This window comes from Gossypium hirsutum, chromosome A07, assembly GCF_007990345.1.
Source record: "Gossypium hirsutum isolate 1008001.06 chromosome A07, Gossypium_hirsutum_v2.1, whole genome shotgun sequence".
NCBI classification, from domain to species: domain Eukaryota; kingdom Viridiplantae; phylum Streptophyta; class Magnoliopsida; order Malvales; family Malvaceae; genus Gossypium; species Gossypium hirsutum.
The window spans coordinates 98,531,398-98,559,283 of record NC_053430.1 but is presented as its reverse complement, the minus strand read 5'-3'; the positions used below and the strand labels follow the sequence as shown (position 1 = coordinate 98,559,283).

The 27,886-nt window shown below is 33.9% G+C and overlaps 6 protein-coding genes and 1 non-coding gene across 12 annotated transcripts; 5 read left to right on the top strand and 2 right to left on the bottom strand.

Annotated features, from left to right (window-relative positions):
- Positions 1-1,337: 1,337 nt before the first annotated feature.
- On the top strand, positions 1,338-6,543 carry LOC107937094 (uncharacterized). Of its 4 annotated transcripts, none has more exons than XM_041116890.1 (6): positions 1,338-1,430; positions 2,865-4,532; positions 4,639-4,890; positions 5,312-5,392; positions 5,737-6,150; positions 6,263-6,543. In XM_041116890.1, exons 2-6 carry the CDS (start codon positions 3,249-3,251, stop codon positions 6,317-6,319), a joined length of 2,088 nt encoding a protein of 695 aa, XP_040972824.1. In that variant the 5' UTR covers positions 1,338-1,430; positions 2,865-3,248; the 3' UTR covers positions 6,320-6,543. The 4 variants fall into 4 exon arrangements, with proteins under 4 accessions (XP_040972824.1, XP_040972823.1, XP_016725401.1 ...); XM_041116889.1 differs by having other exon boundaries at positions 2,862-4,532; XM_016869912.2 differs by lacking the exon at positions 1,338-1,430 and adding an exon at positions 1,895-2,231.
- Positions 6,544-7,143: 600 nt separating this feature from the next.
- LOC107937095 (zinc finger protein 1-like) lies at positions 7,144-7,733 on the top strand. Its single transcript, XM_016869913.2, has one exon. The coding sequence runs from the start codon at positions 7,230-7,232 to the stop codon at positions 7,665-7,667; it is 438 nt and encodes a 145-aa protein (XP_016725402.1). The 5' UTR covers positions 7,144-7,229; the 3' UTR covers positions 7,668-7,733.
- A 1,349-nt stretch (positions 7,734-9,082) lies between these two features.
- On the top strand, positions 9,083-10,625 carry LOC107937117 (CASP-like protein 1F3). The gene is made up of 3 exons (XM_016869937.2): positions 9,083-9,847; positions 9,916-10,039; positions 10,133-10,625. Exons 1-3 carry the CDS (start codon positions 9,615-9,617, stop codon positions 10,388-10,390), a joined length of 615 nt encoding a protein of 204 aa, XP_016725426.1. The 5' UTR covers positions 9,083-9,614; the 3' UTR covers positions 10,391-10,625.
- A 2-nt stretch (positions 10,626-10,627) lies between these two features.
- On the bottom strand, positions 10,628-13,908 carry LOC107937114 (BRO1 domain-containing protein BROX homolog). Of its 3 annotated transcripts, none has more exons than XM_016869932.2 (12): positions 13,294-13,908; positions 12,807-13,013; positions 12,640-12,714; positions 12,501-12,559; positions 12,268-12,403; positions 12,076-12,172; positions 11,924-11,990; positions 11,741-11,839; positions 11,566-11,655; positions 11,330-11,484; positions 11,091-11,192; positions 10,628-11,002 (listed from the first exon to the last, which is right to left on the bottom strand). In XM_016869932.2, the coding sequence occupies exons 1-12, from the start codon at positions 13,427-13,429 to the stop codon at positions 10,831-10,833; spliced, it is 1,395 nt and encodes a 464-aa protein (XP_016725421.1). In that variant the 5' UTR covers positions 13,430-13,908; the 3' UTR covers positions 10,628-10,830. The 3 variants fall into 3 exon arrangements, with proteins under 3 accessions (XP_016725421.1, XP_016725422.1, XP_016725423.1); XM_016869933.2 differs by having other exon boundaries at positions 12,807-13,041; positions 13,294-13,434; XM_016869934.2 differs by having other exon boundaries at positions 12,807-13,041; positions 13,188-13,399.
- A 3,600-nt stretch (positions 13,909-17,508) lies between these two features.
- On the top strand, positions 17,509-19,782 carry LOC107937118 (translocon-associated protein subunit beta). The gene is made up of 6 exons (XM_016869938.2): positions 17,509-17,851; positions 18,461-18,559; positions 18,644-18,752; positions 18,862-18,933; positions 19,069-19,074; positions 19,348-19,782. Exons 1-6 carry the CDS (start codon positions 17,670-17,672, stop codon positions 19,465-19,467), a joined length of 588 nt encoding a protein of 195 aa, XP_016725427.1. The 5' UTR covers positions 17,509-17,669; the 3' UTR covers positions 19,468-19,782.
- Positions 19,783-20,836: 1,054 nt separating this feature from the next.
- Positions 20,837-22,924, bottom strand: LOC107937115 (GEM-like protein 5). Its single transcript, XM_016869935.2, has 2 exons — positions 22,278-22,924; positions 20,837-22,188 (listed from the first exon to the last, which is right to left on the bottom strand). Exons 1-2 carry the CDS (start codon positions 22,675-22,677, stop codon positions 21,698-21,700), a joined length of 891 nt encoding a protein of 296 aa, XP_016725424.1. The 5' UTR covers positions 22,678-22,924; the 3' UTR covers positions 20,837-21,697.
- TRNAD-GUC (transfer RNA aspartic acid (anticodon GUC)) lies at positions 21,457-21,528 on the top strand. Its single transcript has one exon. It is a non-coding gene; the product is annotated as a tRNA-Asp (tRNA).
- Positions 22,925-27,886: the final 4,962 nt, after the last annotated feature.

Here is a 27,886-nt window from a genome sequence, read left to right as displayed (position 1 = left end):
ATTCCTTTGTACTTCACCCTCTATCTCTCATTTCTCACTCTAACTTTTATCTATTTAATGGTTGAGTTATTCGTTTAAAATCACATATTTATTTGAAATTTATGAAAATTTAAATAAAAATATTAAATTAAAAAAATAAGTTTGAGTAAACAAAATAGATTCATTTAAAATATGATCGAATTTAAACTTAAACATTCAAGGTTCAAGCCTGACTTGTACCAACTTATTTTTTTAAATTTGTAAAATATATTATGTGATTTTATTTTTATACATTATATAATTTGTAATACTTAAAAATCAAATCCATAATATTTTACAATACTATAATATAACTATTGAAAGCATGTTAAGTTGTTTATATTTAAAATTTTAATAAAAAATATAAATTTATTAAATTTAAAAATTAAAGAATAATATGAAAAGAGCTTTAATTAGTTTAAATTAACTATTTATGATTATGAACAAATTTAAACAAAATCTAAAATTCATGTTTGAAATCGAATTAAACTTAAATAAATATAAAATATATTAATATTACATACAAGTTGAAATCCAACCCAACTCAATCACCCTACCAACACCTCCATTTAGAAGCTGTGGGTGTAAAAATAATCCACTTGCTTCAAACCATTTGACTGAAAGGCTTGTTAAACAAGATTAAAAAAAATTATATATCTGACATTTTTTAAAAAAATATATCAATTTCATTTATAAAATTTAAAATCCTTCCATTGTCAAAATTCAAATTTGAATATTTTTATTTTAACCGAAAGACTTATGCTTTCCCTAAATTAATAATCTGAAAAATATTATTGTGAGATCTTCGAATTTGGATTTAATGGTATTGAGAGCTGGCAGGTCCTACTCTCTTTAAAATAATTTTTTTTATTTAGGTCATTTATAATTTATAAAATTTTAAAATAGTAATAGTAAAATTATATTTTGACCCTCTAAAAATAATAAAAAATTAATTTAATTATTTAAAAATAAAAAATATAAACTATTAAAATAATAAAATTATATTTTTACTATTATAAAAATATATAATTTAAATCCGTCCAAAAAAAATATTTTAACTCCGTGACTGATGTTAATCAAAATCAAATCAAATCTCATGTTTAAATATTTTATTTAAAATAAATCTTAAAATTACTGATTCAGTAAATATCAAATTCAATTTTCACACACATAGTAATATAATAAATGGAAATAAGATTATTTTCCATGAATAAAAAATTGGTGATGGGCCCATGGCTTTTGGCCCTTTCCACGTCCGCCATGAGCATATATAAAAATGTGAGGTTTGGTTCCAACGCTTAAGAAAAGTTTTGGAGTGTGGCGCAGAGAAGGGAGAACAAATAAATTTTGCTCCTTTAGATGAATTCTTCAATGCAGCTGATTTGTAGATTGTAGTTACTACATTCCAGACGGTGAGATTTTCTATATATATATATATATATTGTAATTTCGGATTTTTGGTTTTTCAATTCAATTTTTTATGATATTTATTCCAAAAATTATTTGTTAATAACCTTTGGTCAAATTTTCATTGCATAAAAGTTATTTACTTAATTTTACTACTCATTTTAGCCTGGTTTAGGAATGTTTATCAGGGGTGTTTTTGAAAAAAAAATATTTTTGATCTCAAGCTTGTGAATAAAAAATATTTTTTATCAATTTTTAATTTGAAAAAAAGCACTTTTTCTTTAAAAATTTAACTTCTTTAGAAATATTTTTCTCTAAAAAATGTCTTTTTATTTTAAAAATACTTCTTAAAAATAATAATGTTATACGAAAATTTTGACTCTACCTTTCTTTAGAGGGCAAGCTTTCAAAGTAAAATAATTATAAAAATGAAACTGCTCTATTTTTATAAGGAAAAAAAAACATTACGAAAAACAAAAGAAAAAACAGCAAAAATAGCGGATTGATTATTAAAGAAGAGGGTAAATCTGAATTTACTTGAAAATCTTTCAAAAACAAATCAAGAAATTCATACTTTGGGAGTATAAAGAGAGAATCTTCACATTCTCAACATTTTCTCCACCTTCCTTTCTCCATAAACGAAACAAACTTAACATCTTTAATTTAAATCTACCTTTCAAAATAGAATTCAATCTTCCCATTTAGCCTTCTGTTTTAATTCGGTAGAGAAATCAAAATTTATATTTATGGGCACATCATTCAGTGATTCATCTGCCAAAAGTACTTGATCACAACCTTCTCTATTGGTGCGTAAATAAATTTACTTTAATTTGATCATCTTTTTTTTATTATTTTAATTTTTTCTGATCAAGCTTGGGTTTTTTTTTTTGGCTGGTTGAATTTATTTATTTATATAAGCTAATGTAAATGGGTGCGGTAAAGCAATCCCTTTCAGTGGTTTTGGCCTTTGTACTGGTGTTTTTTTTTATTGTCTCAAGAATCAATTTAGGCGCCTTTTTGCTTTTCCTTTGCTAGTTATTGTTTTGGTTGGAAACAAACTATGGGGTCTCTTTTTTCATGTTTGTCCTTCCTTTGTATCCATGGTTGATTGGAGTGTATTGATTTTGAGGTAGTTGAGTAGCTTATCTTGTTCCGATTATGGTTTTAAAATATAGTTTTGTGTTCCTTTATATTGATTGAAGGAGCTCTTTACACAGCATTGAATTTGTATTATCTCATTGCATTCAATGGCTTTTTTATTTTTTGATGTAATTCTGATGCTCAATAGAAGAAATTAAGGTTGTGGTGGATTATATTGTGAATTTTATGGAGTAGAAATTGGCAATACCGTGCATGAATACATTTGAGCTGAGTTGAGTATTGATTGTTTTGATCTTTTTCCGCATTCAGCTAATATTGTTACCCGCAATTTTCAGCAGGCGCTCACGGTGATTCTTATTGTTAGCAACATGAATTCTATGTGCTTTGTCGCTTCCTGGTATGGAGGCCAGAAGATCTGTGCTACCAATTATCGTTGGATAGCTAGTTTGTGTTTGGCTTTCTCAATGGAAGCTCCTAAGAGAACTGCAGCTCAAATGTGGATGCCATTGCTTAATACTTAGTACCATAGTGGGCTATTTCTGAACTAGTTTTGTAGGAATCTTTTGATTACTCTTCAATGACATTGGTAGAATTAGGAGACTTTAATTTCCTTTCATGTTATGTTCTAGATGAATTTGATTAATTAGAATGGATTAGAAAATACTGCATTATAGAGAAGTAATAGAGGCAAATTTAGTTTACCATTCTCGACAATTTTAGCAATGGGGTTGCCGCAAGTTCCCCCAGATGATAGTTCTGAGGAAGGTCAAGAAGCATCCGTAGATGCATTTTTGCAAAGCCTACCACAGTTTTCAGGTGTCAGCACCTGTGGCTTGGATTGTATGCGAGGAGGAAGTTTTAACCAGACTAGTGGGGGTTCTTTGTGCTCTTCACTAGGAGATTTTCAAAGGAAAACTTCTTTGGAGCTTTCGGAAGTTTCACAGGATTCTTTCAAACTTGGAGGGAAAATGAATGCTCCATCCGGTGTTCATGGGCTGAAGATTGGCTGTGCCAATGATGTTGGATCGTTTACCACTCCTAAAAGTGAACAAAAAGTCCAAAACCCTGTTTCTAGGATTGTGGGTTTTGAATCACATGGAACAAGCAAGGGACCTGAGGGAGTTACTAGTGATGTTCACTCTTCTCCTATTGGTTTCAGAGCTAATGACACAGAGTCTAGTCCGTCATTAGTCAGGAAGCGACTATTGTCTCCTTTAAATAGCGTGCTTTTCTCAGATCAATTCAATTGTGACCCTTTGGACAATATCTACAGCAGCACTCAAGTAGTCTCCTCTTCCTTAAATGATAAGCATAAGGTTTCTGTCTCACAAGACAATAAGAAAGCAAATATTGGCAGAAAAATGAATATCACAACATCATCCTGGTCCTTGTCAAGCTGCTTGGGACATGGAGTCAATCCATTTAACGAAGGAAGAATTTCATCTTTATTTTTTACAGATGGTCCTTTACTGGAAGACAAGGACTCACACCTTTCTCATAAATTTTCATATTCATTTGGGCTTGATCAATTCCAAGAATCAAGTAAGTTAAGGTTTGGAAGTGGAGCAATATCTATATCCCCCCAAATTGCAACTTCACCTGTTTCTTTATCTCCGCTTGGTCCGAAGTTCAGCGAAAGGATAGCAATTGCTGGAGGCTGCAGGAATCTTGCAAAGGATATCGGTGATTCTCATTCATCCTTAAAGAATATAGAACAGTCAGTTGACAGGTTCGACACTGGTGTTATATTTGTCCCTGACAAAGAGGAGTTTGAGATTTCAAGCAGATCATTTGACGATATTGGTTATTTGCATGAAGAATTTCGGCCTTCTTCTCTGGAAAGTGCTGCTGGATTAAGCTGGCCCTTGCCTCAAGAACCAGCCCCCGCATCTTCTTGTAGGAGATCCATAAAAGGCTTGAGTGGACTTCCTGTTAGGAGATCTTTGGTTGGTTCATTTGAGGAGTCATTATTGTCTGGAAGATTCTTTTCTGGAAAGCTAAGTCAGGTTAGTCGTAAATTTAGGTTCTTGTTATTCTGAGTCTTAGTGGGAAAGTTTTCATTCACTGATGATTGCATTACTCATATGTTTACCACTTATGTTTTGCATTTAGAGGATTGATGGTTTCTTAGCTGTTCTAAGCATAACTGGAGGGACCTTCTCACCACAATCACAAAAACTTACATTTCCCGTAACCAGTGTTGATGGAGATTGTTCTCTCCTTTATTACGCATCCATAGACCTTTCAAGGAATTCATCATCGAGTAAATGTCGATATCAGAAGCTGAAAAGAGGCCTTGGTAATGATGAACAGCAAGCTGTTAGAAGCCGGTTGCATATTCCTATGAAAGGGCGCATACAATTGGTATATATACTCCTCACCAGAATTTGATTGACTGCTTCTCATTGTCATGATGTCATCAATTAAGCTTTAGTCTAGTTCTATAACTTTTTATCATCTATTGCAACTCAAATATGACCATTCTAATTGACAAAAAGGGCCACCACTAATTGCTAGTTCATGTTTCAGCTTTCATAGCACATTTTGTAGCCTTCTACATCATGCTTTTCTTTCACTCTAGATGGATTTGCATGTGGGACCCTGGTTGACAGCCTACAAAGATTTGGCTAATCCTAGTTGTTGGTTCTTTTTTTTTTTTTTATCATATTTGCTTTTGGACTTCTTAAATTGCATCAAACTACAAACATTTTTATGATTTCGTTATCTTGTCTAGAGTATTATGTCAGAAATGGGTTTCATTTCTTCTTGGTGGGTTCCTATGCAGGTTCTTAGCAATCCAGAGAAAACACCTCTTCACACGTTCTTTTGCAACTATGATCTGAGTGACATGCCAGCTGGCACCAAGGTAATATGAATTATAATCTGCCTTGTCTTTCTTCATTAAGCCATTCGGGACTTTCAAGTGAATGTTACAAAAGGAATACCTTTCTTACTAATTCTTTGCACTTCAAAAATCACCTCTATTCTATAAATAGGGATTGAAATTTGGTTTATTTCGGTGTTAAGTTACCTTCATGGATACTTATTTCTCTAAATGTTTGTGCTTCCCATAATTGGGTGTAATCCAAATCGAAATACCAAAATGGTTTGAGGCACTGTAATAATAGTGTCAATTCTTATAATTATACATTTGCGTATACATTTTACTATGATGAAGTTTCGAATTTTAAGCTCTTCTTTTGTTCATAGACATTCGTGCGCCAGAAGATTACCCTAGCATCTTCTGTTCCAAATTTTGTGCTGAACAGTTCTGAAGTTAAAGGCAATGAAGGCTTCGATTCAATACAAATAACTAGTTGCAACAATGTTCGTTGCAAGGAGCACAGTGATGCATATCAGAGAACTAACCAGAAGCTTTCCCATAGTGGCATTAAGATCAATGAAAATACTAATGGTACTGGTTCCCTGCGATATGCTCTTCATCTCCGATTTCTATGCACTCCACCTAAAAAAAGCCCAAAGTCTTTTCAGAGAGGTAAATCTGATCTAGAACCGATTCCACAAAAGACTGGCTCTGACAGGAATGGGGATCGGAGATTCTACTTGTACAATGACTTTCGAGTTGTCTTCCCTCAACGGCATTCAGATGCAGATGAGGGAAAGGTAATACAATTTATTGCATTTTCCATATAAACACAGCTGTTTCCCAAGGTTCTTTACATTCTACAGCTTCTTTCTTGTGTGTTCTAATAAGGTGGTTCTTGTGTAATGGCAGTTGAACGTGGAATACCATTATCCAGAGGATCCAAGATACTTTGATATTAGCAACTGAAACATCTAATTTACACAACAAGAGCATGCTTTGTTTTTGCCGACTTTGTACATAGTTATCGTATGTTCCATTTCAGCCATCTCATCTGCAAATGGCACTAACTTTGATCAACCTTGTATATATCTTTAGTCTCAAATAATTTTATGGGTTATAAGCATTATTAAATTGGCCAAGCCTGGCCTCCTTGTAGCGTTGTTGGAAACGTGGAATGTATATACAATTTTACAATTTTCCTTTATCTGCAAAGTTACTATTCATGAAACAAAAGAGCCAAAGTGGAAAAATTGATGGTGCCAATTAGTAAATGACCCTTGATAATATCTCCCATTTCATGTTGATGCATTGTTTTGTGTTGTATTGTACATGGAGGGAATGTCTCTCTCCGATTAGTGTGCACCAATTATAACCTTGAGTTCATGTAAGTGTCCCCTAGGTCTGTCTTTGCCTAAAGGGAGGAGTCCAGGGCCAGGGCCACGCTGAGCTGTTTACAGAACCTAACAAGAGGGAGTAATGGAAGATTTGGATTAGTGCAGTCAGTCACTGTCACTGACATAACAAACATACTGATGAGGAGAGGTGAGGCATACGTGATGCCTCCTACTGTCCTTTTATTCTCTTATTATAATCCCACTTTCCTTCATTTCCATTTTGCCCATCTTTTTTATATATAGGACTCAAAACCAACTATTACTTAAAAACACGTCTCTCGCAACCACATTACACTTTTGTACTAAAATGTTTCAACCTAATGAATGTGTAATTTGCATGCATCACATATATATATATTCCGAAATCAGAAGGGTAAATTCGTGCTTCAACTCACTACCAATCATCGCATTCGTGTCAGCCTTTTGTGGATGTGAATACAAACAAAAACCTTAAACCCCCTATATAAACCCCTTTCTCTTTCATGACGAACCAACCTATTCTGTTTTCACTCTCTACTCTAGTCTCTGCAACTTCAATGGCAGACCCTTCAATGTACAACTTCTTCAACCAGCCTGAGCCTTCTTCAGCTTCAAAACCCATCAAGAAACACCCTCAAACAGCTTCACCATCTGCTCCTCCCAGGCTTTTCCCATGTCTTTACTGTCCAAGGAAGTTCTACACTTCTCAAGCTCTAGGTGGCCACCAAAATGCTCACAGGCGTGAACGAGCCGCTTCTCGAAGGAAGTTCCCTGGTGGTGACCATGATCAGATTCGGGGTGCCCAACAATACAACCTGCAGCAACAGCTTAACCCTTTCCCCAGCTTTAAAATTGAGCCACCTATGGACTACCCTGGTGCACCATATCTTGACCAGTGCCTCCAGCCCCACTACTTTCCTTCTACCGGCTTCATTCCTTAAGGTTTCACGAGTGTTTCTGTTGGAATATTTTCAAATATTTATAGTATCCCAATAACTATAAATGAATGGGTGTAATTAATCAAAAGATAAAACTTTTGGTCATTGGTCAAAAGTTATATCATTTGATTTTTTAAGAAAGAATTATAACTATTCAAAAAATATTATTTGAATAGTTACAAATTAAATGAATAATTATTATTATTTATTTATTCATAAAGACACATATTGAAAGATGTCTCTATAAAGAGACATGAAAATTCCTATAAATAGGAATGGGATTTTATTTGGAAATATATCAACAAATTCTAATATTAACCAAACAAACATGAAAACACATAATTTTAAATAAACAAACATGACAAAAATTTGAAACTCTTAATGAGCACAAACTGAGTACGAACAAGCTTAAAAATAAGCAAATGAACATGAACAGATGTTTTTTCGTTCAAGCTCAGTTCATTTACTGCCCTAAATAGTATTAAAATGTTGTAATATAAGGTATATTACTATCCATTTCTTAAGTTATATTTTGAGTGTGATCTTAAATTTTGGAAAAAAATTACCCTTTGTTTTTTTTAAAATTTTAATTAGTTTAGTTTATTTTTTTCAAATAAAATATGAATCTAATTAAAAACAAAACAAAATTTATAATGATTTATCATAAATATATGAAAATTTATTTAGATATGATTTAGTAGAATCAAAAGATTTGTAAGAGTGTCCTAAGTGCTTAAGGGTGGGATCAAAACTTTTATAAAAAGGGCCATCAAAATTAAAATAATTTTAATTTTTGAATCTTTTTAAATTATAGTGAAAGAAAAAGTTCCTTTCCACTGGTGATTGACATCTAATACCAAAAAGGTGAAATTTTGCTGTTAGACCTTGTGTTTTAATAAAATTTGAGATTTAGTCTATGCACTTAAAAAGTTAGAAATCAAGTCCTCCGACTGTGTTGATTTAGAAAATCTAGTCCAATGATTAGAAACGTAAGTACTTTCTATCAACATTTGTCAATTTGCCATCAAACAATGATAATGGTTAGGCTAGGATTTTTAAACTGAAAAAGTATGAGGATTGAATTTATAACTTTAAGAGTATAGGGACTAAACCTCAAATGCTATAGAAGTACAGGGACTAATAGCATATTTTAACCTAAATATGTGATATTTTCTCTAAATAGAAAAGTAATAGTTATGACAAGCACTTGTTGTCTCTCTGTATAACAAAAAACTAGGGAAAAAAACCCCACTAAACACAATTTCATACACAAATTACCATCAATGCTACATCTTAGGTCTTATCTGTGTTTTGTGTTTTTTTAGATATTAGGTAACCTTTTATAATCAGAAGAGTGAGACATGGCATCTACTTCAATAATTAAAATAAAAATGCCCAAAATTTACAAAGACATAAACACATTTTAGTTTCCTTGCAAAACCCAGCAATTAAGATAGTTTCCTACTTTCCTGAGGCAAACAAGACAAATCACCTTCTGAAATTTCCAACTCGATTTCCTTGTTATCAGACTGTAATTAATTTGTTTCCCCTGCCAACATCTCCCCCTATTTTATTACATTTATGCAGGTTGTTGGTCCTTGTCCTTTTTCAATAATAACTATTGAGTGCAAGAAATAACACAAAATTTCCTTCTACAAGTGAGAACATGCCATTCCAGCTTCACCAAGTTTTAATTCCTCCACGATATCCCCCTTCTTTTTGACTTTTTATATGCTTGAGAGTTGAAATCCAAAGTTGTTGAAGCGCATAATTGTTGATTCTCTTGCTCCTATAAGTCGGGACAATCTTCTGTTAGATTTTGTTCAAGCTTATTTATTAGTTTTGGGGGTGTTTAGCAAGTGTCAAAAATCATCATCACCATCCTCCACACTTCCTCTCAGTTAATTGCTTTAGCCTGGTTTTCCTTCTTTCTTGGCAAGAGGTCTCCAAATGGTACCTGAGGTTGCCAGCGATAAAGCTTCATTTATGGCCCAAGCCAAATCACTGAGCCTTGCGGTGTCACTTAACACTACAACAAGTCTCTTTATGGCTCAAACCGTGCTCAGGGTTTTTGCTGCTGTTTTCACGTTGGCTGCAATCTGTGTTATGGCAACAAGTTCCCAAACCACTGTTCTATTTGGATTCACCATTAGAGCTCATTATAGCTACTCATCTGCTATGAGGTAATCAGTGGTCCAACATTTTTCACATGTTTATTGCGATGGCTAACCATTTTCTCTTTTTCTTACAGGTTTTTATTTGTGACAGATGCCATTGTATGTGCATCTTCTCTACTCTCATTGATCTTTGTTTACCATTTGAGCCACTCAGGATCAAATCTCAAGACCTGTTTCTATCTGTTTTTGCATGACATGGTAAGCAGATTGCTGGTTTATTGTTAAAACGGTGGAAGTTAATAAAGTATCCTAATTTGATGAAATATTGAAAACGGGGCATTGCATTTGCAGGTGATTACGGTGTTGGCCATATCCGGATGCGCGGCGGGGACTGCGGTGGGCTATATCAGTAGGTATGGAGAAGAAAAAATGGGTTGGATGGCTATTTGTAACCGTGTGAAGAGCTTTTGCAATCACATGACGATATCCATGGTGTTGTCTTACGTGGCTTTCTTGTCCTACTTGGCTCTTGCTGTTATGTCCAGCAACAAAGTGATGTATGAGGCCAATGGTGAGTACCAACGCAATGAAAGGCAAGCATGCCCTTGAACATTATGTAACCATCAAAGGGAAGCAGGTTTTTCAACCCAGGTCTTGAAAATTTTCATCTCTGATGCTGTTGCTTTAGAAATTACACTTCTAGCTAGTAGGAACTACAATATGTTTTATAGTAGAAAATTAGTACTTTTTGTATTATTTATCATGTTCAGAAAATACACACTATGTTTCGAACCACCTCTTAAAGGTAGTTGCATTAATTATCGAGTCGTTGGTTGACACCTAATCTCATGTTCAAATCTTGGACCACCACACTTCCTCCTTGTCAAACATAAAAAGTCATGAACACCACCAAATCAATGCTAATGATCAATATGAAAGTAACAATTTAACAATCATTCATTGCATGTGACTATCTGTCTTACTATATAAATTATAAGGTAAACTAGTTGTATAAGAATAGAGATACAATGAGTGTAAATAAGGTGGTTTCATTCAGTTTCAATCTCATCCTCGGAGTCATTGAGATGGTCTTTAAGGGGCTGCTGGCCCTGTTTTTCCCAGTTTCCAGAATCCCAGGCTGGATCAATTGCAGGTAATTCATAGTCATCAGGTCTCAGTGATAGTTGGAAATCTGGCAGTTCAGGTAAGGATTGGAGAGCCCTGTTTTACCACCAATATATTGAAAGTAAATCCCTAAACCATTTATTCACAAAAATAAATTAAACTCCACTAATCAGAAACTGCTTACTTTTCTTGTTCTAAGAGGTAGCCATACATCTGAGATTTCCTTGATGCCACCTCTGGTATTTTCTGATGTAAATGCTTCATAGCTCCCCAAAGTGGAGGTGCCCTTTTCCACCAAAAAGAGCAACAAAAGAAAAAGAAAGTAAGATATATATTCGTATCCGATAGTTTAACCCCATGTAGGAGCAACATAGACGATAGCATAACAACTATGGATGTTCCTATCCTAAGATTGAAACCAACCTGGTTACTGGAGTTGCAAGGCAAAAGCTTATGCAGGCTTTCTTGCTCTCTACAAGTAGTTCTTGTGCAGCTAGAAAACAGCATACAGCACTGATATGGCATGTAGGTTCACTACCCTTGTCCAGAACCAGACCATGGTAGTAATAAGCAGCAGCCTGAATATACAATTAAATAAAAAAGAAAAAGTTAGATTCCTATACTAAAAGTTTTTGGTATTAGAGGACTGTGGTTAAAACCTTTGCTTCAAGGAATTTCCATTTGATGAACCACATATGTTTCTTTCCATATCCAGGGCTTAAGTCACATCCAGAAATGCATTGATAAGCCTGGTTATACAATAGGTAAGAAAACTGACTGTAATGGCTGAAACCTGAATTCATACAACCAAAACCTAGAATTATAACTACAAACCTGACTGTAATATATCAGCAGCTCACAGGCCAACCTCCTTTTCACTGATAAAGTAGCCTTTTGACTTTCAATAGCTAATCCAAGCTGTATTTCAGTTCCCTGTATCAAACGTCCATTTCCATTTAATTTATATCAAGAAATCAAAGATCCATTTCCATTGACTTTTTTCAACGATATGGATACCTGGCCTAATGCTTGGATGGAAATAGCTTCTAGTACACCATCCTGCAAATCTTTTGACATACTTTTCCTGGGAATATTGATGAGATGTTCATGTTAATAATATGCTAGTATGTAAAACAATGTTTTCAAGGGCTGTAAATTTATGTACACACTTGATTTCTGGTGGTATACAACAGAGTACATTCCGGACACAAAATTCGAGGTACCCTGCTGCCTTGAGCAATAAATCAACAGCATCTCTCTTACAATCTGGTGGTGATTATTACAGATGATTGTTAGTGATTAAAGTAATCGTAGTTGAAATTTGAAATTGCCAAATTGGATCCTTGAAGAATGGTATAAACCTGTAGAAACGACCCTAAAGCCAGAACCAGAATAATCCTTGGGGATCATAATTGTGTCAGCCTCACATAATGTGAGCATAGCCATCATGTGAACAACAGATAGCAATTCAAACCAGGCATTTGCTACGCTAGTCTCCTGCACATTTCGGACTTGGTTACAAAATTATTTACATGCCAAGCAAGAACAAAATTATAGAAGAAACCGTGTATGTATTTTTTGATGAACAACATACTTGTCTTCCATCTACTAAATTTTTCCACTTGAATTCCACCAAGTTCTCAAGGCCATGTTCTGCAATATGCACAGTTTATAACATCATAGGACAAACATGGGACACAAAGGGAGAGCCAGAGAGTTGCAGATTATGAAACCTTTCTTAGTAAGTCCAATTAGAATTGACAAGTACTCCTCCAGTGCCTGCCGCAGTTCAGTAATCGCGGATCCACCTGCAACATCCACGGTTCCACTTTAGATACCAAGACTCATCATAATACATTAACTACCGAAAGAAAAGTGAAAATAGATATAAAGAGAGTACCGGTGTCGTCTGCAACGAGTGCAATCCGATTCCTTAGACAAGATAATTTGTCGATAACATCACGAGGTATTAGACCCTTGAGGGCTCTTTGAAGATCACATTGTGCTGGAATTCTCATACAAGGAGCAAATACAACCACTTCTGGGATACTCAGCTTCTTTTTCCTCCCAACTCCATACACAGAATAAGTGCACCCCATCTTTTTCCCTGGGGATTCTTTTCACAAATTAACATCCTACAAAAATCATTCAAATTATCTATACTTGATTTCCACAAATTGTACTTGTGGCAATTCAGGAACATACATGGCCACTTGAATAACTAATAAAAAAGGAGAAAAGCTTGAGCACACATAACTAAAACAAGTGTATTTGAACTTACAAAAACAGCATCCAGAGTCATGCAAGAAATGAATCAAATCAATTAAAAGAAAAAACCAATACTGATGTTATGTATCATGTGTAGCAGAGATGATGAAGTAACTCACTGTATACAAAGAGAGAGACAGAGAGAAATGAAATTCCCAGGATGAAATGGAATGCTGATATCTTCATATCAAGAGATGGAGAGAGAGAGAAAGAGGGAAAAGAATCTGGGAATAGGAAGCCCAGTGACCGAGGCATATCTCACATGGCTGAGACATAGAAGTCTTCGTTGGCATTGTTAAAGGAGCAAAATGAAACTTCCCATATCAAATTATTTATTCATTTCTTTGACGCAACTGCTTATTCCGATACAGAAAATTCTAAGAAACACGTATCATATACACAATATCACTCATACATCTGTAATATATCGTTCAATTTTATGTTGCAATAGTATCCCAACTGTACTTAATTTTGGAATGGTATTATACTTATATATAGGCTATGTTGCGACCATGTATGAGCTAGTTTTTAGCTAGAATTTTAGATTGGATGCATTAAAGCTGAAATCTGGACTTATCTTCAAGCAACTAGGTAGTTGGTGTAGATATGTTTTTATTATGGTTTTCTGAAAGTGTGCACGTGGGGGGTTATCCTTCATGTATGGACCAAATGACAACTGGTGTTACATGTTTGGTTCACCATTTTTTGTACGAAGTTTCAACCCTTGGATTTGCCAATTCACTTTTTTAGATTTAATTCTTCAAATCTACTCTTCACATTGATATTCATATATCTATATATAATAATCCAAACAGTGTTTTAAATAGACTACATTCATATGACATAGGGATGTGGGCTGCTGCAAGCAATTAAAATCAGAAAATTAACTTGGATACAAGTGAAAGTAACTTTAGAATTAGTTAAGATAGATTAACCTCTAATCTAGGATTTTCTTTTGTTGATTCAACAAGTTAATACCTGAGAAAATAAACTATAGATCTCTGAGAAAATTTGTATGATTTGCGTTTACTTGCGGAACCAATAGAAAATGATATGTACATGGAAGTCAACAATATATATGTGTGTGTATACAAAAAGAAAATGGAAGGTCAGTAGTTGTCTATAGATCAGGTGTCAACACAACCAGGGTTGAACATGGTTCTGCCACCATCATGGATGCATTGCAGTGTCAGTGCGTTGCTAAAAGTAACAAAATTACCCCCTTCACTTCACCGATGCACCATGTTACCCTGGACAGGATACAGGCTGGTTCATAGATGAGAAATCCAGTTTTATCCAACTTGGCAAAACAAGACAATTGTACCAACAGCATGAACTAGTGAAGGTTTTCTTCCTTTTATTTTAGTCAACCACTAACCTTGGTTTTTGCTTAAATCGATTTCCAAGGACAAGCTGATTCAGATTCATTGCTACCTAAATCAGCGGTTCAAGTAATGGGTAAAAGTCACAAATATCTACATGATTGTGGAAACATGCAATGCAAGTAATTCTCTTTATTATTATTTATTCATTCAAAAGAAGCAACACATGTCTATACAAACAACTTGGGTAATGATGTTTATCACAAACCGCTTTATAGGCCTTTTTGATGGCTGAAATGGATGCTGTTAAGGCTTAAATCCAAAATCCTTGTAGTCTTGTTGAGGCCCAAATTTGGTAATACAAAAGGCTTCAGTTGAATGGTTTACAAATAGAAGATTTGAGTGGCTTTGGCAGACAAGGGAAATGACTGAAAGGAGCGAAGTATATGTCCATAAATGATATGGACAGTCAGAGATGCTTAAAGAAGAAAGAATAAATACTACATGCATGGGTAGTCAAATAGAACAAAAGCCTTTGCTTAGTGGCAGCGGCTTTGACTTGTTTTTGGTTAAGTCAGGTCAGCTGGAGCATCTAAATTTGGTGTCAATGGGAATCATGCGTCCCCTGCACCAAATAATTGATCTGTGTTTTAGGTTTCTAAAATCAGCAAATGTGTTGACCAGTGGGCCTTTACTAGATTTTGTGCTTTCTTTCTGTTGAGCGGAAGTCAAAATCATCTATAAACGGGGAAATGCACTACCTATATTATGGAGTGGTCAAAATGGTTTGAGTTCATAAAATTTTCACCTTCTAAACTCAAACAGAAGCTAACCCCTGAGCTTAAACTGTAGCAAAAACATTGCATCACAAAGAGAGTTTTACAAATACTGGGTGTGTGAGTACAAAACTTCGGCTAGAAAATCTCGAGCATACAAATACAATACGAACAACAATGACTTGAATAGAAAACGAAGAAATAAGACAAGACTCCAAGGCATATATCAAGTCACTATCTTTTAAGGTTTTATTTGGCTCCGCCTATACTTGGTGTGCAAATGAGTTTTAAGAAAATAAATCTCAAGTATACAATAACTTTTGAGAATTTTTAGTATGTTTTTTAAATGAAATCTCACTCATATTTATAAGAATTTTCACCTCCTTTCATGAAAATATCTTTCAATATGTGTTTTTCTGAATAATCACATATCTAAAATAGACAATTATTCATCTAATATCTTTTAATTAAACATAACTATTCAAATAATATTGTTTGAATAGTTATAATTCTTTGTCAATAACTAAAAGATATAACTTTTAATTAATTATATATTTTCATTTATAGTTATTGAAACACTATAAATATTTGAAAATATTCCAACGGAGTGCAACGGTAAGATAGGTTACATCTTCAAGAAGAGAATATACGTTAAAACTTTAAAGATCACATTGTCGAGAAAAATAACTATAAACCATAAACATGTACCAAACAATAACAACATAAATAATAATAATAATAATAATAATAATAATAATAATAATAATAAACAGCTTGAGCTTTAGCCAGCCATACCAAAGCCATACCAAAGCCCAAAGAGTGCACATATATAAATGAAACCTAGCTAGATTGATAAGAAGGGGGCATCGGCATACATATCTAGATTAAGCTACAACCACCGCCCTATCTCATATATCTTTTCAGGGGATAAGCTTTGCTGCAAGTTGGCAGGCTCAAGTGCGGCTGGGCGAACAGTAGAATCGCCAGAAACTTCGAGAGTTTTCTTTAATCCTTGTGGAGATCAGATCACCTCACCTAAACATGAGGTCGCTACATATTGAAGGGAATATATTCCTTTTATGGGCAGCGAGAAGTGCAGAGCAGGATGTAGCACATTAAAAGAACACCTATGGGAGATGAGATAGGATCAAAATTATTATTAAGTGGCAACCCGAATCTGATCTCTATTCTTGATTTCATTTGCTATAAATACAGTGTTTCAAAGTGTTGTGTTGGCATGGCATGGAATGCATAGTATAGAGAGGAAGAAAAGGTCTAACATGAAGATAAAGAGTCTTGTTTGGTAGCCAAGGATGACTTGCCTGCACCTAATGTCCACGAGGTTTTAATACATCAAAAACCCTGGTTGGGTCCCAGGCAGTCACCTTGGCTAACTAGACAGGCTGTTTTCATTCATGCTAGGCCTCATCTTCCGCCCCATTGGATATACATCAAGTTAAAGCCAAGTAATGATGGAGAAACATGCATGCATAAGACTTAAGACTTACGGGGAAGAGTAGGTCTTCCATGAAGATAAAGAGTCTTGTTTGGTAGCCAAGAATGACTTGCCTGCAGCTCATGGGAACCCATGTTTGGGTGACAGGCAATCATCCTTGGCTAAGCTGACAGCCTCTTCTCTATCATGCTAGACCCTTTCTCTTCTTCCTTTCAACAAGCTACTCGTGGAGCATCATGCAGCTGAAACCTTCATTCATTTCTATCTTTTTCTCTCAACAAATGTTGTATAATTCTATATCATATTTATATGTGAATGAGAAAAAAGCATTCGTGGATGATGATTTCTTTTCTTTTCTTTTTTTTTTGTTTAAAAAAATTGCAGAAACTCAGAAGTGATGAGCTGATAATGAGCCACTCCTTGAGGATATGGCTGATGTCAGTATCCAGTGCCCGATATATATTTATTGAATATAAACAAATATTGAAGCGGTGCAAGCGATAAAATGAAATAATATTTTTACACATGGGAGAATTAATTTGGAAAATGACATTTTTTGCATTTTCTAGACATGCATGCTTTTAACTTTTAATGCTTCGTGCTGCAGATTTCTTGCAAACCCTAAACTTTCTTTCTTTTTTCTTTTTCTTTTTTTATAAATATATCACTTATACATAATTAAAATTTTATAAAAAAACAATTATTGAAATAGGATTTTATAATTTAATTACTATAAAAAATATAATAAAAAAAACAGAAACGACGTCGTTGTTTTAAACTACGCTGACTGGATTTGCAGTCCTTGCCTATTGTCTGGTCAGCTGGATATTATGAACCCTGTTCTTGTCCGTTTATTCAGCTCTTCACCCATTTTGAATTTCTTATTAAACAGAATTCAAACAATAATAATATATTAAATCTTCTTCATTTCCGGCAGACCCATGGAGACAGTTATCGGAAATCCATTCATCAAGGCATTGATTATTCTTTTCTTGGTATCTGCAACTACCGCCGCTGGCGACGCTCCGTTCATTATTTCCCACAAGAAGGCTTCGCTCACCAGACTTAATTCCTGCGCTGAACGCGTCTCCGTCTCTATCGACATCTACAATCAAGGCTTCTCGTGCGTTTCCTCTCTCCCTTTTTCGTCAATTTTGTATATATTTATATAAAATCCCTTTAATGCAGATCTACCTCTGATTTCTCCGTCAAAATGGAAGTTTTTAAATTTTGAATCTATCTTAAATTTCGATTACGAGTTGAAGCTATGTTTTTTTTTTTTCTTTTGAGTAGTTTACCATTTCGTTTTAGGAAGTGAACGTAAATAGAATTTGAATTAGTTTTTAGTTATTTGGATCTGAGAGAAGCTAGATGAAATTGCAAATCTGATCATTTTTATCGAACTATAATTATGAACAATATCATTGCCTTTTCTTTTAAGTTCTTCCCCCTCTAAAATTTTGCCTATTTATTGAGTTTTTAAATTTCTTACTGTCAATTCATGTAGAAGAGTGATGTTACTAAATGATCAAATTGATGCTTGAATAAAATTTATGACAATTTCAGAAACTTGTGCTTTGTTAATATGAAAACAGGGCACATTGTCTTTGGCCATGTTCCTGCTGATGCACCTGTGAAGTTTCATGTTTTTTTAGATTTCAAATGCATTATCGTGGTGTGGGGATATTAACTAACTTGAGGAACAATCTTTCTGAAAAAAAAAAAAAAAAAGGACGGTGTATGATGTGAGTCTTGTCGATGATAGCTGGCCCAAAGATTTATTTGATATCATCAGCGGTAACACTTCAAAGTCATGGGAGAGACTTGATGCGTGAGTATATTGCCTTTCTGTAATTCTATTTAATCAGTTCTTCCTACAATGAATAATTAAATTGTGAAACTTTATGATCTTCAGCGGTGGCATTTTATCTCATTCATTTGAATTAGATGCCAAAAGACAAGGAATGTTCCATGGTGCACCAGCAGTTATTACTTACCGTGTTCCCACAAAGGTGTCTCTACAGGTTTGAAATCTATAACAGAGTCTGTTTTCCTTGAAATTTAAGGGAAAAGTGAAGTGAAAACAAAGGTGAAAAACAAGCTTTGATGCCGTATTTTGTTGTGTGTTTTTAGGAAGCATATTCAACTCCAATCTTGCCTTTGGACATCTTAGCTGAAAGACCTACCGAAAACAAGCTTGATTGGGTTAGTTCTATTTAGAATAAGAATAAACAATGAATTAATGCTCTTCAATATATATTTTCCTGTTTTCAATGTTACTAAAGGCTTATTCTTTTTGTTTTTCGTGGAACTCGCTCTGGTCGTGACTAAATATTGAAGGCTAAGGTAATGAATGATTCTTTCTATATTTGTTAAATAATCAAGCTTCTAAAATCTTGATGGATAAGAATTGGCATGCATACAGAGATAGCCAGATTGTGGTTGAGGAATACATTATTTTTATGCATCCCATTTTTGGGAATGACTTGCTCTTTTGATAAGTTTTTAGGGGTTAAGTTTTTTTTTTTAATCTTATATAACAATTAAAAATAAATGGACCTTTGCTGTCTCTTCTAGCTCTGAACTTTTTTTTTTCTCATGTCATAACTTGAGTTGCAGAGGTTGCTGGCTAAATATGGATCTCAAATATCAGTGGTCTCAATAGTGTTATTGTTTATCTACCTAGTCGCTACCCCATCGAAAGCCAGTGCGGCAAAAGCAAGCAAGAAGAAGCGCTAGGTATGGTTTGCTGAGCTGAGAAAAAGCAAAATCAATAACCTGTCACCACTCAACGCAATGCAGGAACCTTACTTTATATTGCCATTAAAATAGATTTTATTTTATTTTATTTTATTTTTTTTTTAAGTTTGGATTTTTGCAATTAGATGGGTGTTAAATGAGGTTTGTGGAAGGTGAAACAAGTGAATCCAAGTCCCAAATCCTAGACTTGATTCAAGCAGGTAATCCTGGTAGTGGGAGAACTGGTTTGTGATATCTGATGGATTTGACAATTTTGAGATTTAATACTTATATATGTATTCTATTTTTCTCAAATCTTTTCCATTTTAATTAATGTTGTAGCCTGTGAATTATACATGTATGTACACACGCATACAAACAACTTCAGGAATGATTTTTTTTTTAAATCTTCTGTCATGTAATGCTGTAAAATAAAAAACTCAATTTATAAAATGTAATTTTATTTTAATAAATATTGTTATACTTTATTAAAAATATTTGTGTTTTCAAATCTAATGATATTTATATTGCATTAGACTCAAGTGTCATGAAATGATGGAGATGGAGAAGATTAGGGAAGGATGGGGTGAATGGAGTCATTCTTCAAAGAAAACCACGGCCCTCCTTTGAAAACTAGCCGCTCACCCTTTCCATCCCAAAGTTTTATCTTGTCCGCAGCAGCACCGGCCTCTAGGCGGGCTGTGGGCTTTTCTCTTGTCTTCTCTCTCTCACACACGCCTGCTAAGGAGGACGTAAGCGAGATGCTTGATCAAATGGGAAAACATTCATTTGAAGTTCTTTACTCATTCGAATAAATGAAATTTTTATAATTTGGTCCCTTTTAAATTTTAATTATATAATCTGTCTTTTTTTTTAAAAAAATTTAGCTTTGCCCCCCCCCCTTTCAAAAGTTTAAAGTTCTATTTCGGCCTTCTAACTTCATCTCTGCTCATTTTCTCCTTTTTTTGATTTTTCCTCCCCCACAATCGCTCATACGGGAAGTCCACCTCTGGCGACCTCCCACCAGCCTACCCTTGGCTCACCATGCCGGCTACTTCCTTCTCTCCTTCCCTTGTTGCCATAAACACCCTTTTGCTTCACCACCGCTGGTCTCTTTCAACCTAGCTACCTCCCCCCTCCATTTATAGTCTCCTAGCCAGCCACTTACCTTTTTCTAACTGAAGGAGATCACTCTTTTCAGAAAAATAATTTTAAGTCGAATGATTTGGCCTTAGTCCTCCCTTGAGGGAGGTTTTCTCAAGTATTTGGTGATCCAATTTTCTGTAAGTTTATGGTGATTCAGTTTTCCAATGTCCAAACGAATTTGTTTTGATTTGATTTGATTTGATGGATGTAATGTTTGTTTCAGTGTTCGCAGGTTTCCCAGAATGGACTTGTATGTCATCAATGGATTCAACATGCCAATTCTCTGGATTCAGTTTGGTGGTTGACGGTCGATATTGTGACGTACTTGTGATTTTCGCTTTTGTCCGGAATTTACTTCTTGGAATCAAATGTCTCCCCAATATGTTAAAACAATCATACCACTTCCTTTATGTGTTTTCTATGTGCATGTTTTAGTGTCCTAAGATTTTAATTTCCTTTGTAAAATTACTTATCAATGAAATCACAAAATAAAAATTCGCTTTTTTACTTCAAAAATTTTACAAATCTACTTAAATAATTTTTTTATTATATAATTAGAGAGTTAATACTCACACACATGATAGAAACGTACCCACATTACACTCAGGGATATACTATATTGAAAAGAAGCTAATCAAATAAAAGGATTAACATTTACTGCCTGAAAACTCAAATCCAAATAGTGTATGAGGTTTCAAATAGTTTTTTTTTTTGGGTTAAAAATTAACCATTTAAAATACTCTCACAAAAGTGAAAAGCTTAAATTTTCGACTTTTTTCAAAATTTATATGCAGAAGATTGCATCTCTGAAATTCGATACAAAAATCAAGCTTATACTAATGTGTCGTTGTAGTATAGTGGTGAGTATTCCCGCCTGTCACGCGGGCGACCCGGGTTCGATCCCCGGCAGCGGCGTTAATTTTTTTTGGAAGTTTTTTATTGAACAAAAGGTGTACGAAATAATAAATTATTTTACAAAAATGGTACAATCGATGGAATAAATCTAAGACAAGCCGAACCCAAATCTCCAAACAAAAGCAAAGGCCTGTAAATATGAAAAGAAAAATATAATAAAATCCTGTGTTTACGATGCAACAGGTGAAGGTTGAACAGCAATCCCAGTTGCTACAGAACTGGAAACACTCTCAGACAGATGCTTTGACGCTTTCTCATAATTCACAAATCCCATGTACCAGAAATCATGTCCATCCACTGTCACAATCTGTATATATTTCTCTGATGGATTCTCCCTCATTATCACTGGGTTTATTATCCCTACTTTGCTCAGTGGTATCATTATCTTGTAATAGCTCCATGTTTCCTGCCCTGATGGTGCTGTGAATGACAAAGGGCGATCACTACAGAAAGCTACATGGATATTGGATAGGTAAAGTGTTCCCGCAACTGGTCCTGTCGAAGTCGATAAATAGCATGCGAATGATTTCTTCAGCTTCTCGTTTGAATACGTTGCGAATGTTTGCTTATAAAGCGATTCGAATCCACCTCCTGATATTGCTTTGGCTGTCACGTTCATCTTCCCCCATGCAGCTCCCGATACAGATGGTCCTGTTTTAACTGTTTAACAATTGAACAACAAATATGTTAATCAGCTGGGATTCTTGGAAGGGAAGTTAATATAAGACTAGCTAGGTTATTGGTCATACGATTGTGCCAGATATTATTGGCCATGGTCTCAGCTTTGTGACTCCAGGTGTTGAAGACTTGAAGCATGGAATCCATGGGGTTATTGCTTGATCTCTCGACGGGGGAATATTGGAGGTATGGATGATGGTAGTATTGAGCTTGGTCACCAGCACCCCACAAGGCTGCTTTCTTGTTGTCTGGATGACATGTGGGAACAGCTGGTGTTCCCATGATATGAGTCCCCCATTTCTCAGACTGTTCCGGAGGAGGTGGAGGAGGAGGCGACGAAGATGTTGATGCGGGTGCCGCCGCGGTGGCCGCTGCAGGTTCCATGTGCGGCTGTTGATGGAAAGGGTTGGTATATTCATCAGGTGAGATAGTGGGGTAATTAGGCTGCGATTCTTTGCTGCTGGTATTCATTGCTAATTAACAGAGAAATCAAAACAAAAACAAAGCTTGTGTTATTTGGGATTTGTTTTTGCTTCAAATAAAATTTGAGGTGTGAAAAGTATTGCAGCGTTGATTGGGTTAAATATGAAGAAAGATTAGGCAAAGAAGCGTGTAAAGGTTACTTAATCCCGTCCTAGATTTCTAGAAGTAGAAGAAAATGGATGTATTTAATGGGGCTGTTCAAAACCCAATACATTTGACTTTCACAACCCAATCTATCTTGGATCTTCCTTAGCCGCGTCTCTACTGCCTTACCTACGCGTTTTATTTTTACTTCTCTATTTTTTTTTTATTTATTGCTTCAATGGTTCTCTTTTTCGGTTTATATATATTCATTATTAAATAATGACTATTTTTTTATTGTTTATAATCTTTGAACACTGAATTATAAAATATGTCTCATTTTCATTAAAAGAGATCAAATACTCAATTAAATAATTAAAAAATAAGACCTCGTGATTTGTTCATATTTTATATGTGAGATGTTACTTCAGGTACAACATATCTAACACATCTGAATTTAATATTAAACATATGTATCTTTTTAAAAATAAAAAAAAACACATGCATATTTGATAAATGGAGAGCAGGCTTGTGTTGGTAAATTTTTTATAAAAAGTATAAATTAGTATAATAATATTATACTTTTTATCTTATAAAGAAATTTAGGATATATATCTAGTCCACTCAAAAAATTTTGTGATTTCACTCTCAATAAAATAAGTAATAATATTAAATTTTGGGATATGTAAAACCTAAGTTGTCTATGGAATTAGAAAAGCTAATTGATTGAGAGCTTAAAATATTATGAAATTCAGTCTAATTCCTACAAATAAATAAGTTTATAGAGATCCACGTTAACATGTGAGTCGGCTTAATTGCTCATTGGTTTTTGCATTTCTGGTCCTTTCGGCCTTGATGTTTGGGTTTGGCCTCTCGTTTCAGTCTCCAAAACGTCCATTAAATCTAATTAATAGTCAATGAGATTTGGAAGTTCCAAAACAAAGATTTTCCATGTTTGCAGCTACAGAATTAATAATTGATTAAATCAAACATTTGTTTAAATTGGTTGACCAAAAGAAATTCGGTTTCTTTTTCACTTTTTAAAATCTATTTATTTATAAAAATTACTATTGTAATTATAATATTTCACCCCTTAATTCATTATGGGGTTAAAATAAAATTTTAGAAACTCAAGGGTTAAAATTAAAAAATTGTCAAAATACTATATCCCTTGGCTAAGGGGTCAAGGCTTTTGCCCAATGTTTTTTAAATCAAAGCGATGATTGAACTAGTCAAGCCATCGGTTCGATTACAAATTATTAAAATTTCAAAAAAGAAGAGATTTAACTGTTGGTTCAATTAATGTTTTAGTCAGTTCATTTGATTCTTATCGATTCTCAATCTAACCGGTAAAAATTTTTGTTAAAATAATATTGTTACTCTCTCCATAATATTTTGTCCAAAAATGTGATATTATAATGTTTTAAAAATTTTGTTGTAATACTATAATGTGCAATTAATATCATGATATTTAGTTTTGATATAACTAGTGATATATGTATATGATAATATTCTCGTATCTACTTCGTTGTTATGTAATGTTATATAGGTTTTAGCATGTAAGATGAGTAGCATATTTTTTATGATTATTTATCATAAGGAATAAATTTGTGACATTGAAATTGGGATCATATTTGAATTTGTTCATCTTGTAAGCATTGCATTTATAAAGAGCATCAAATTGGATGAACTTGTGTAAAAATTTACTAGAAAAGTCTAAGGTGAAAGTCAAAAGAGATTATCTAGTTTGAAATATAGATTTTTGACATCATTTTATCCAAACAAGTTTACTGCAACTGAGTTGAATGGTAATGATGATGTCGAAATGATGATAGATGCATATTTTTCAATTGGGAATATTGTAGTACTGTAGGGATCGACCCGATTAAGCAACAAGTAAAAAAAAATAGCAAAGTTAATTGAGAAATTGAACACACAAGTTTAACGTGGAAAAATTTCTCCAAAGAGGATAAAAAATCATGGGCAAAGATAATATTACTATAATGACAAAAGAACGAAGAGTACAAAAGATGAAGATAAAAACTAAACCCCGAAAATAAAGAACCCTCAAAACATAAACACAAAATTCTCTAAATGTGTTATGAGTTCTAATCTCTAATGGTATATTTTTTAAGGTTGTAAAAGAGCCTATTTATAGGCTAAATTCATAGGTCAAATAATAATAAAATAATCTATACTAATTAGAGTTTGATTGAAACAAATAAACAAAGTTTAACTGAAAGATTATTACTCAAATTTGACTGAAATAGGAGTCATACTCAACAAATCTCCACCTTGACTCATATTTCCATAACGCCATTTTGCCAAAGCTCGCATGAGCCTATCTTGAACTATGTAGGGAATTAACTGAGTCGAATCTGTGCTTAGAAACTGGAAGACTTCTAGCCTTCGACTTGTACACTACCAAATCAAATTAACCAGGGTCTAATTTTCACAAACACGGTGCCCTAACTTTTCAAAACCTACATCCAAAAAAGAAAACTCTTCAGCGAAACGATCATACCTTTTTTCTTCCTATGACCAAGTTGCCTCCGCTCCAAACGAGTTTACTTCGACTCAATAACGAACGAGGGACGTCTGATTTCACCGGTCACTGTAAAACCTTTCAGAATATAAAGACTGTCGGTTCTTTTGCCTTTTAATAAAACGAGAGCTCTATGAGATACTTTAATGTCGCTCGAGTGGATGTTGATTCTGCATCTTTTCAAGTCTAAAATACTCAAGGAGATGAGATTCTTTCGTAAAATAGGTACATACCTGACATATAAGAGTGTCCTAGTCGTCCCATCGTGTTTCCCAATTTTAACAGTACCAATACCAATTACATTACTAGATGAATCATTTCCCATGCACACAAATCCACCTTCAACCAAACTGTATGTGAAGAACAATTCTCTATTGGGACACATGTAGAAAGAACATCCCGAATCTAGGATCCACTCGGACAAGAGCTTGGAGTTAACACTTGTTAACACTAACAAGAAATCATCACTGTTTTCATCGACCAAATTAGCACCAGTTATATCTTCCTCGTTACTCTGAGCAACTCTTTTATTTTGCAATTTATAACAATCTGATTTGACATGACCTAACTTTTTATAATGGTGACACCTTTTGTTTTGTTTCTTTGATGCTACCAAAATGGAAGCTTGCTTATCTACCTTGCCATCCAAACCAAACTCATTGTCGAGTTTGTCTCTACTCAACAAATGACCCTTCACATCTTTAAACTAGAGTTTGTCTCAGCCATAAATTAGGGTCTCCATAAAAGATTTATATGAAGGGGGTAAAGAGTACAATAATAGCATAGCCTGATCTTCATCGTCAATATGAACCTCAACGTTCTTTAAATCATTTTAAAAAGTAATGAATTGACTGATATAATCTCTAAGAAGCTCACATTTGTTCATGCGAAACGTAAATAAACATTGTTTGAACACTAAATGATTAGCCAGAGACTTAGTCACATAAAGAGTTTCTAACATTTTCTAGAAGGCGGATGAGGTTTTCTCCATCAATACCTCCTGCAATACCGTATTCATGAGGCACAACTAGATTGCAGAGAAGGCCTTTTTATCAAGCTCTTCCCATTCTATTTGATTTAGATTCTCAGGCTTTTTCCCAGTAACAACCTTTTTCAAGCCGGTTTGAACTAAAATTGCCATCATCCGAACTTAGCACAGATTGAAATTTGTCTCACTATCGAACTTTTCAATTTCAAACCTTGTTGCTGACATCTCTGAATAGGTTGATCTATGAAAATTGAACTAGCTCTGATAACATTTGTGGAATCGACCCAATTAAGCAAAAAGAAAAAAATAGCGGAATAAATTGAGAAATTGAACACACAAATTTAACATGGAAAAACTCCTCCAAAAAGGATAAAAACCACAGGTAAAAATAATTTTACTATAATGGCAAAAGAACGAAGAGTACAAAAGATGGAGATAAAAACTAAACCCCGAAAACCTGAAAATAAAGAACCCTTAAAGCGTAAATACAAAATTCTCTAAACGTGTTATGAGTTCTAATTTCTAATGGGTGTATTTTCTAAGGTTGTAAAAGAGCCTATTTATAGGCTAAATTCATAAGTTAAATAATAATAAAATGATCTAGACTAATCTGAGTTTGATTGAAACAAATAAACAGAATTTAACTGAAAGATTATTTCTCAAAATTGGCTGAAATAGGAGTCATACTCAACAAGTAGAGATATATATATATCCATTTTGATGATGTTGAGGTAGGTGGTGCGAATTTATTTAAGATTTCCTATTAATATGTCCCCTAATGTTGTTTAGCAATATAAATCAGATCATCCAACAACACGATTGTGTAATTGTAACAATCTGTTTTTTAATGGTGTCGCAAATAGTGATTTCGAGATCATAAATTCGACGAGTGAGTTTGAAAATATTATTAATTAATATTTATGAGTCAAGTATAATATAATTGAAATTTTGATTTAATAAATTTTGTTAATTGGCCGTATAGTTAAGTTCAAGTGGTTAATCCCCGAGTCAAGTGGTATTGGAAAATGAGGTATTGAGACCTCATTTTTATAAACCGAGTTTGTAAATATTTTTATTAAATATTTATGAAATGATTATATAAGTTTATTGAAATTTGATTAAGAAATTAATGTTTGAATAGTTAATTAATTAAAAAAGACTAAATCGTAGAAGTTACAAAAGTTAAATTCTATTAATTAAAGATATTAAATGGTTAAATTAATAATGTCACAAGGGTTTGTGTGACAATAATGCCATAAGCAAATGGTATTCACTGTTGGTGTTTAAAATTTGTTAATTTATATGTTATATTTTAATAAAAATTAAAAGAAAAGTTAAGTTAAAATAAAATAAACAAACATATCATTTTTATTTTTTTATGTTCATCTTCGAAACAACACCATTGTTGACACCAAGGAGGTTCGACTAAGTTCTCTCCCATGCATGTGGGAGATTTTAAGGTCCACTTTTAATGATTTTTTTTATATTTTTGTGATCGTTTTAGCTTAATTTAGCTAACCTGGAGGTCAATTCGTAAGATTGTTAAAAGTTTAGAGATTTATCATGAATGATTTAAGTGTGTT